The sequence below is a fragment of the Otolemur garnettii genome, unplaced genomic scaffold (assembly GCF_000181295.1).
Source record: "Otolemur garnettii isolate 467f Iridium unplaced genomic scaffold, OtoGar3 scaffold00011, whole genome shotgun sequence".
Taxonomy (NCBI): Eukaryota; Metazoa; Chordata; class Mammalia; order Primates; family Galagidae; genus Otolemur; species Otolemur garnettii.
In genome coordinates, this window is record NW_003852406.1 from 20,095,030 (window position 1) to 20,106,083 (window position 11,054).

The 11,054-nt window shown below is 37.4% G+C and overlaps 1 protein-coding gene across 4 annotated transcripts in view; it reads left to right on the forward strand.

Annotated features, from left to right (window-relative positions):
• Positions 1-11,054, forward strand: part of MAP2K5 (mitogen-activated protein kinase kinase 5) — a 281,458-nt gene that overhangs the window by 121,605 nt on the left and 148,799 nt on the right. For all 4 annotated transcript variants that reach the window (XM_003784455.3, XM_023509981.1, XM_023509980.1 and 1 more), the window contains exons 12-13: positions 952-1,013; positions 7,252-7,300. In XM_003784455.3, the coding sequence (XP_003784503.1) occupies positions 952-1,013; positions 7,252-7,300 (111 nt within the window). The remainder of the gene's footprint in view (positions 1-951; positions 1,014-7,251; positions 7,301-11,054) is intronic.

The following is an 11,054-nucleotide window of genomic DNA, read 5'->3' on the forward strand; positions in this document are numbered from 1 at the left end:
TTGTTGTTTAGCAGGCCTGGGCCAGGTTCTAACCCACCACCCTCAGTGCATGTGGCTGGCGCTGAAACCACTGTGCTACAGGCGCCAAGCCATGGCTTTTGCCTTTATTGCTTACAGTTTAGTGTTTTGGTTTTTAAAACTACCTTTAAAAGCTAGATTTGGTACAGGTGAATGATGTTAGTGAGTGCCTTTTTAATGAAAAGTAAGTTATGTAAAGAGATTGATTTAAGTTTTTATTTTTTACTTTATAAAGTAGTTCTCAAAGTAGAATCAAAGAGAATTTCTAAAAAACATTTTTGACCTAAAATATGTCTTTGCAGTAGATTAATTGCTTGTCTTGGTATGTAACCTAAAGACTAACATTTGTTTTAGATAAATCTTAAACACTGCTGTTTTCACTTTATTAGTTTTTAAGTATATTTGGAACATATCCACCAGCTTTTGTTTGGTTAATACGAAAAATGTAAAACAGTGTCCTGGTTTATGTGTGAGGAAACTGGTAACAGGGTAACAGGGCCGACACCTTAATGCAGTGGTTCTCCAACCTGTGGGTCGCAACACACAGGAACTGTATTTAAAGGCTGGTGGCATTAGGAAGGTTGAGAACCACTGCCTTAATGGGATTAACATACTAATACTTATAATTTTATGTATGTATTTAAGTGTACATAAAGTACAGATTCTTAAGCCTTTCTTTGACTACTTTCCTGCAGCATTTTCATGTCTATACGTATATGTACTTGGGAAAAAAATGAAAGTATCCAGTTATACTTCATCTGGAAATATTATTATATCATAGAATTTAACCAAAATCCAGTTGTATTCTATAAATCCAATGCATAAATGTAAGAAGAGGGAAAACAGATTCTCACAGTGAATACACAGAGGAGGAAACCCATGCCCTAGTTTGTTGGTTTCACTTGTAATCACAGAATATGTTTATTTTTACAGGGGGATCTTTGGATGTATATAGGAAAATTCCAGAGCACGTCCTTGGAAGAATTGCAGTAGCGGTAAGTATATGGCTCTAGTGATGGGAAATTTGGGTGATTTAATCATTCTAAGAGAGCCTATTTTATATCCTCAGGAGTTTGTTTTCCTTCTTCTTCAATCCTAGTGGCTCCCAGGACCTTCTTAACTTTCTTCTGCTTTTATCATTTCTGTCCATTGTTCTTTTCATAGCCCCACCCACAGTAACGACATAGCTGCGTGCTCTTCAACATGGTCTAGTTTCACATAGTTGTGAGGACCTTAGTGCTCTTGTAAAACAATAGAATTTCCAAGTTCTTCAAAAAGAAAACTGCTTTTTTAGACATTTTCTGGTTATAAGGGTATGATTAGAAAATACCTGAAAAGTCTAAGTTATTAAAATAGTCTCTGAGACAATGTTATTTTATGCTTAAAGATTTTTGCAGATTTTATCTGTTCTTCTGATTTCTTTTTTTATCAACTGCACCTGGGAATTTATTGTCTTTGTGATTAATTGCAGTTTCTCTATATTACTGTATTTCATATATTCACTAATAAACTGATAAAATATGTCAACTAAACTAACATTAAGATACAAATTCCAGATTTCAATTTTGGAATAATGTAGGCTGAGCAATGTCTGAGAGAAATCATGGGGTAGTGAAATAGTAAACAATTGCTAAACTAAAGGCACTCTGATAACTTCAGTGGCTTGATGCAGAACAAAGTGATCATACCATGTACCATTTAATTAAATAGCTGATTTTTCGCATTCATTATACATCAAACTGACAACTCAAATCCTTTAATCCAACATGAACACTTATTTAGTCTTAGTTCATTGTAATTCACAGCTTTCCTTTTTTCTTTCTAATTATTAGTGTGAACTGCCCAGGGTGATGAGAACTTTCTTTTCTGATGGTATTGCTGCTAAGTAGCTTCTAATCTACATGTGTAGGTAGATTAGTTTGGTATGAAATTTGAGTACTTAAATCACTATTGTAGATGAAAATAAAAATGTTTCATTTCCTCTTCTGATCTCAGGAGGGAGCGACTGCTTTGTGGCTTTTGGCAGTTCTTGGCTCTAAAAGTTTAATAACATGTAGGATAAAGGGCAAAAAAAGGCAAGGATACCAATCGAAAAGAGAAAAGTATATGCGTGTTCTATATACTCAATTATCTGTCAAATTTGAAAAAAATAGAAATCTGCCTTCTTCAGTAGAGAAGCATGTTCTTCCTGGACTTCATAAATCTTACTTTCCTTTTGTGTGGGACATCTGTACAAGGCCACTGGTCTTTTCAATTCTACTGGAGTGGGAAAACTGAAGTGAATGGAGTCAGCAGAAAAGATAAAATTCACCTTCAAGTACAGGGCTTGCCTATTAGATGATTGAAAATATGGCACACATTATTTTAGTGAAAGGCATTGAAATAAGTGGTAATCCAAAGTATTGTCTATATTTGCCCTTACAATTTTTAAAATTAGAGTAGTTTTTATTTTCTAAAACGTCTAATTTCTCCAGCTTTTATGGCTCATCAGGTCGTAGTAATGAAAACTAATTATGGCTACAGGAGAAGAAATGCTTTTGATAGTTTTGTTCTTTATCTGCCACTTTTTATAAATTCTACTCGAGCCTAAGTTTGCATAATGCCTCCAAAGTGTATTTTTATGTGTAATCCGAGTAGGCTACAAATTTATTTTTTTGCAGCTGACAAATACCAGATTGGCACATGGCTAATGCCTGACGCTGAGAGGACTATTCCAGTCAAAATAAGATTAGTAGATTGGTGGGCTGTCAGTCATGGTTTCTAAAATAAATGTTCCCCCAGACTGATTGAGTTCTCAGTGTACATGTTGTCTCTCTTTTGGTGTTCTGAAGATGGCATCGACTTCTTTCCCTTCAGTTCCCTTGGTGAGACCGAGAAAACACATGGGTGCATTTGCTAAATCAAAGCAACAGAATCAAGTAGAGAGGGGAGATAGGTGTATATTGAATATTTCTTGTGCCAATCACTGTTACATGCGTTCTGTACAAGTACTATGTCATTAAGTCTTTACAGCAACCTTGTAAAGTTTGGATGATGGAACATATTTTATATATATGCAAGATGGGGGTTAGAAAAGTTAAATATCAGTAACTTTCCCAGAGTTATCATCTAATTAACCAATACTAATTTGAACACAGAAAGACCTCTTATTCTGTTTACTCTGCTTTCCTAAGAGAATGAGGGAAAGATGGAGGAGTGATAGTGAAAAGCAGGTTAAAAAGATGTATGGATGAGCATATCATGGAGCAACAGATACAGTTGCTTCAGTTTCTTTTCCTGTCTTAGAATCGCATGTGTGCCAGGCATCATCATGCTTGTAGTCGCAGAGCTTTGGGAGGCTGAGATGGGAGGATTGCTTGAGTCTAGGAGTTTGTCAAGACCAGCCTGGGCAACATAGAGATCCCATCTTGACAAAAAGAAATTTTTTTTTAATTAGCTGGGATGGTGATGCAGCCTGTAGTCGCAGTTACTTGGGAGACTGATGCAGAAGGATCCCCTGAACCCAGGAATTGGAGGCTGCAGTGAGCTATGATTGCTCCACTATTCTCCACCCTAGGCAGCACAGCAAGATCCTGTTTCTAAAATAAAATAAAATAAAAATTCCATCTAGCATCACCATCCCTTCCCAAATTAACTTAACTTTTGTTTCTTGATTTAAATAATCTGTTATGCAAGGCAGGTCCATAAATCTAACTTTCATTACAGTATAGACCCTTCCAAATTCTGTGATAGGCTATTCAAGTATTGTCTTGTAGGATGTATGGCAAAAGAGCATTTTCCCCTTGAAGAAATTCATATAAACTATTTCAGCCTTCCAACAAGCTGAATAATTTTTATCCACGTGCTGCCTTTCCCTGCCACCTAACACATTTTATTTTTCCTGTCATTTCTGAAGCAGGGACACTGTACTGTATTTTGAGTGCTAATGTTGATGGAAGTTGTCCCTGAAAAGATGTGCACTTGACATGTCAAGGAGTGAGTGATTGACAATAGATATAAGTACTTTTAGTGTCAAGGCTTTGTCAAGTCATTGCTGTGAAACCTAGCGTACTGAATACCAATAATATCCTCTAGGTTTTCAATGGACAGATTTCTAGCTTCCCCTGTACACTGATTTTTAATGCTTCTAAAGGAAAATTGTCTTATTTTGACAAAGTTGGAAGAATAATGTTTTCTTTTCAAGACTGTAATAAAATTTATAATTTTAGCAAATATCACCAAGTCCGCATTTCTTTTACTTTCTTTTTTTTACTTAGATTGCCTTCCCCTGTATGTTTCTGATTATTCATTTTGTGTGGAACCAATTTTTAGTGGTGAGCTATCTTTAAAGGAAAGGTTTTATGATATGCAACTAAGCTTCTAAGTTGAGCAGAGATGATTACTTCTATACTAAATAAGATGACCTCCTCTTACTACTCAAAGAGAAAATTGTTTTCATTATGGATGTAATTTTTATAAGCATTAAAAGAAATGTTTTTTGTTTCATTTTGTGCTAAAGTTATTATTAGTATTTTGATTTTTTTTTTTTTTACCATCTTACTGCCTGGAATACATGTGTTTATTGTAAATGACAGTTACTCTAAACTCTTGAAGAAATTGTTTGTCATAAAAATTTATTCTGGGGCCAGGCACCGTGGCTCATGCCTATAATCCTAGCACTCTGGGAGGCCAATGCTGGTGAATTGCTTGAGTTCAGAAGTTCAAAACCAGCCTGAGCAAAAGCAAGAGCCGGTCACTACTCAAAATAGAAAAACTGGTTGGGTGTGTGGTGGGCACCTGTAGTCCCAGCTACTCAGGAGGGTAAGGTAGGAGGATCTTGAGCTCAAGAACTAAGGTTACGGTGAGCTATGATGCCGTGGCATTCAACCCCAGGGTAAAGGAGTAAGACTCTGTCTCAAAAATAAAAAATAATAAAATAAAATAAAAAATTCAAATCTGATTCACATGTTTATATTTACTCATTTCGTTTCCTTGGCCTGCCCTTTCAGGTATCTCCAGATACCTTGTCTGTGTGACTCGCACACATACGTGTTTGGCATCAGCCACACTGGCTTGAGAGGGTCATCTTGATACACTTTGTGTCTTTAAAAAAAACCATTTTTTTTGAAACTTTCTACTTTTAAATTATTTTAAACTTAACTGAAAAGTTGTGAAGATAATACAAAGAATTTCTACACATGTATCATCCATATTTCTCACTTGTTGTTAATAGTTTACCACATTTGGTTAAAAGTCTGTATACATATTTTTTCCCAAAACATTTGCAAATAAGTTACAGACATCATGGCCTTTACCCAGAAATATTTCAGATGTCTGTTTCATAAGAACAGGGATGTTCTCATTTCTTATGTAATCACTGTATAATGCTTAAACTCAGGACACCAGTGCTAGATTTTATTCAGCAGCCATTATTCAAATTTTGTCAGCTATCCAATTCTACGCTGTATAGACCACCAGAAAACAAATTTCTAGTCCAGCATCCAGACTAAGATTAGGATCATACATTTCATTTGGTTGTTGTCATCTCTCTAGTGTCTCAGCCTTTCTTTGACTTTCATGAATTGGATTTTTTTTTTTTTTTGAGACAGTTTCAGGCTATTGTCCTAGGCTAGAGTGCTGTAGTATCAGCCTAGCTCACAGCACCTTCAAACTCCTGAGTTCAGCTGATCCTCCTGCCTTAGCCTCCTGAGTAGCTGGAACTACAGGCACCTGCCACAATACTTGCCTAATTTTTTTATTTTTTAGTAGAGACAGTGTCTTGTTCTTACTCAAGATGATCTTGAACTCCTGAGTTTAGGTGATCTACCAATCTTGACTTCCTAGGGTGCTAGGATTACAAGCATGAGCCACTACGTCCAGCCTATGAATGGGATATATTTTTTCTTTTTTTTGTAGAGACAGAGTCTCACTTTATCACCCTCAGTAGAGGACTGTGGTGTCACACAGCTCACAGCAACCTCCAACTTCTGGGCTTAGGTGATCTCTTGCCTCAGTCTCCTGTAGCTGGGACTATAGGCACCTGCCATAACGCCCGGCTATATTTTGGTAGCAGTTCAGCCAGGACTGGGTTTGAACCTGCCACCCTCATTATATAGGGCCGGCACCCTACCCACTGAGCCACAGGCACCACCCTGAATGGGATATTTTTGAAGAGTACACCACCTCCACATTTTGAGTATACAGTAGAACCTCTGTAAGTTGACCATCCAAGGGACTGTAACAAACTGGTGAATATATGGAGGTAGTCAACATAAGGAAGTAGCCTACTGTACTGATATGTAAGTGTGGTGTATGTTTGGTCTATGAACATGTGATCAAGTTGAGGTGGTCCAAGTAGAAAAGTCAACTACGAGGTTCCAGTCACTTTCTTCCTTTCTTCCTTCCTTCTTTCCCTGCCTTCCCTCCTTTTTCACATCAGTTGAATCTTTTCCTCAAACAACAACACTGGACAAACCTTCCTGACTACTGATGGAAAAGCATTTTCTGATTTACCCATTGCCTTATTTAATTAGTTAACTTTTTTTTTTTTTTTTGAGACAGGGTCTTGCTGTATTGCCCAGGGTAGAGTGCAATGGTGTCATAGCACATAGCAACCTCAAACTCCTAGGCTCAAGCTTTTCTCCTACCTCAGCCTCCTGAGTAGCTGCGACTACAGGCACGCACAATCATGTCTGTTTTTCTGTTTTTTTGTAGAGACAACTGAGTCTTGTTCTTGCTCAGGCTGGTCTCCAACTCCTTGCCTCAAATAATCCTCTTGCCTCAGACTCCCAAAGTGCTGAGATTATAGGCATGAGCCACCATGCCTGGTCCTAGTTAACTTTTTTAAAAATGTCTCTCCCCTTGGTCATAAATATCATGACTTCAAAAACAGTTCTCGTTATAGACGTATAGAATATAAAAAAGTTGTCATCCCCTTTTCCTCTCCCTCTCCTCGCCTGGCCATAGCACTGATAGGAATTTAGCATCTGTCCTTCTGGGTCATTTTATGTGCACATGCAGTTACTTCTTTCATTTGGCGTCCTTTATTTTCAGAGCATTATAAGTGCATTAAAGGAAGGAACCTGTAGTGTTTGCACTTGATGTTGTACAAAGCCTGGCACAAAAATGAGAGCTATTTAATAAATGATTATTGATTGGCAGAATTTTAAACTAAGAATCATGGTTGATATGCTTAAATGTGGAAAGTTTCCTATAAAAACCATAATTGTACTTTTTTTTTTCCCCTAAATTTAGGTTGTTAAAGGCCTTACTTATTTGTGGAGTTTAAAGATTTTACATAGAGGTATGTGCTGGGTTTATAAGCTTGGATTTAATTTGAGGTGGGAAGAGGGGTTCTCTGGATACCTTGATTTTGATTTTTAAAGTGAATAAATCATCTGACATTTAAACCAGCTAATGTATTTGGTAGTCAAAAAGATGACTGCTTTATAAATGTTATTTTTCTTGTTTTCTCCACCAACTATTCTCACTTATGTTATAAACTTGGGATTGTATTTTTGTGAATCACATTTATCAAACATGTAAAAAGATATTTCATAGTATTTGAAAATGATAGGATCTTATTGGTCTTGTTTGACTCTCGTTAATGTAAAGCCTTCACTTTCTGTACCTTTGCATCCCTTCCTTTGGTTAACATTTCAGAAATCATCATAAATTGTTTCTCAAAGGATTAATTACTTCACGTACTTGGAAAGTGAAGCTTTAAATAAGGGCTAGGTGAAAGCATCAGAAATAGACCCCTGGTTTAGTAACAGAACACGTGAGAGAAAGAACTGCTGAATGTTGTAAAAGGAAGCTCCTTTTGTTTTTTAATGTTCCCAAAATGTCTGAATTCATTTAGTGCAAATTATTAAGAAAGAGACTATAACAAAGCAACCGCAGGGCTTGATGTTACTAACAGTACTGTTTAATTTTGCACATCTGCTCGTCTTAGTTTTGTATACTTTGGGGGAGTGCAACAGCATACACATTAGATGTGACTAAAGTAAAGTTTCTTTTTTAAAAAAAGGTGTAAACTATGAGGGGGGAAAAACAATTGATGTCTTCAACCGTAGTACCACATCTGTCACTAAGGGTTGTTTCCTTTTGTTGTGGTTCTAATACCTTAGTGATTCTGAATTTCTTCTTAAATTTTTCTGCTTGTTTTAAAGAGGGTATCTAGATTTTGATAAGTAAATATTTTACTTACGTACCTTCAGGTTTTGAAGGTATTTGTGCTGATATGGAATCATAAACCAACTTTTTTTTAAAAAAACCAGTCCACTTTATTTCTAGAGAATAGTTAGTGCAAAATGTAGATGTAGGGAGAGTGAGCTCAATTGTGTTAGCATTACTTTCTCTGCATATAAAGAAGTGTGAAAATGAATTTTGTAAGTGGAAGAAAAATGGAACATTTTCTGGAACATTCTACCAGGATTAAGAAAGAATGGTGTTTGACATATGACTTACATGGCTTCTATTCCTTCTACTTCCACCTTCTCACATCTACCAACCCAGAAAGTGGTTATAGCCATTTTAATAGAAATTAACCCAATGGTCAGATCTCATCATTTTATTGATTTTTTGGGTGTACATCTGCTATCCCTTTGATGATGGAACAAAATGAAGATGTCAGTTCTCAATAGCAAAGCTTCTTTAAAAGGACCATGCCACGGAAATTGGAGTGTTATTATGAAAGTGAGTCTTAGGATCATCCTGTATTCTGGGCATACAGGATAATTCTGGCTTATAATGAAATCTCTCTCCAGCCATAACTTACTGTGCGGAATCTTATTAGGACTAAGAACTGTAGTGAATAGGAAAACACGTTATAGTTATTCCGCAGTCATCTTTACTTTTTCTCTTTGAAATTAGAAATCATGCTGATAAGTTGATATATCATAACTCTTCCTGATTTGGTTTTAGTTTTATTCTGTGTTAAGAGAAATAACTGCATTTTTCCTCTGAAATGGGATCTTAATGGATATATTTAAAATGAATTTATCTGGGCCTAAAAATGAAGTCTCAGGTCAGATTACAGTACAGCCACCTTCTGAGCACTGTGGTCAAGTGTTACCGACCAGAGCCTCTCAGCAGCCAGTAGGTTCTTCCCAGCTCTGGTTGACACTTGTGCTAAGAAAGGGCTCTTTATCAGGAATATACAAGGACCACAGTAGTTTGACTGATTGAAGGTATGGAGCAGGCGTCCTCAAACCACGGCCCGTGGGCCACATGCAGCCCGCCTAGGACATTTATCCAGCCCGCCGGTGTTTTTGCCACTGCTGCCTGTCCTGCTTAGCAGCCGACTTGTCCTGGGGCCTGCAGTCCAGCCCTCCAACCATCTGAGGGACAGTGAACTGGCCCCCTGTTTAAAAAGTTTGAGGACCTCTAGTATAGAGATTTCTGAAGGGAATCCTGCGCCTGTACTTCTCTTTGCAGTCTGTGGGGCTAGCCCAACTCCTAGGGAGAGTAACCATGTGTAAAATACCACTCATTATGAGAAGAAGATATCTGGGAGGGGCTGAGCAGGGGCAGTGATAATGTGTCAACAAATCCTCCTGAGGGATTTCACCATTTAGTAAATACCAGTGAGTGCATGCGTCTGTACATCTGTCTAGGAAGGACTAATGAATTACAGTGCAGGTGAATAGTTATTCCGCAGTAGTTACAGATATTCAACTATAGAAATAAATATGCTGGGGTAATATACCTCATTAAATATATGTATTTAGGTGGGACCCGTAGCTCAGTCGGCAAGGGTGTTGGCCACATACACCTAGTGGCGGGTTCAAACCTGGCTTGGGTCTGCTAAGCAACAATGACAACTCCAACCAAAAAAAAAAAAAAAAATCCAGGTGTTGTGGCGGGCGCTTGTAGTCCTAGCTACCTGAGAGACTGAGGCAAGAGAATCGCTTAAACCCAAGAGTTTGAGGTTGCTGTGAGCTGTGACACCATGGCACTCTACCCAGGGTGACAGCTTGAGACTCTGTCTCCAAAAAAAAAAACCATATATATGTATGTATGTATATGTGTATGTGTGTGTGTGTGTATAGCTTTTGTGTTTCCTAGCTACTCATGGAAACTTCTACCTTCTAGGTTTAAACCCTTGTGTTTTTATTGAAGAATGAAAGAAGGGAGGTATCCCTGAAAACTTTTGTAAAGCATTGTAATGAGAAAGTTATCCTAAATTGAGTAGTCGTTAACTTAATATTTTAGAGTTTTTGTCTATATTTAATAACTTGGATACCATAAAAATAAGATTAAAGATACCTCTTTATTTACCAAAAAGCTATTTAATTTTCTCCTTGATTAAAAAATTGTAGCTTTTTAGATCAGTTCAATCAGGCAGTTAAAGATCAGAGCTTTTAAGTTCACCTAAGGCAATTAAATAGGTAGTATACTTGTTTATGCCCTTTTGCTATGTAAGCTTCTTGCTCTACCATCTTAAAAGCCCATGTGCACATTTTTGCTGTCTTTAAATGAATGATGATGGGAATTTAGCTGAATATGTGTCACGCTGTCAAATCAAAGACAGATCCTTCTACAGGATGGAGGGGAACTGGGTATAGGTGCTGTGTGAAGACAGGAAGAAAGATGGTGAAAGAGAAATGCTGATGAGTGGTCTGCACCTCTTCCTCCTTTGTCCTGGGCTAAGTCCGTGTTCTCTGGTTATTTTCTAATGCTGCCTCTAAAAATCAGTGAGGAAAAAAAATTGCTTTATAGGAGCAGAAAATTCAGAAGATTAAGAAATGGAGATGTGTTCAGTTACCTAATGAGAAAAGAGAACAAACTATTTCTCACATTTAAATGGCTTCTTTGGATTTTTAGCTATAGGAAATGTGTATATACACACAGGGAGTATATTTTGGAATTTATTAAACACAGCTAATGAATTCCAAACAAACTGTTGAAAATCTAGTCTTTCTCGGCTCGGCTCCTATAGCTCAACCGGCTAAGGCGCCAGCCATGTACACCTAAGGTGGTGGGATCGAATCCCCAGCCCGGACCTGCCAAACAACAATGACGGCTGCAACCAAAAAACAGCCGGGCGTTGTGGC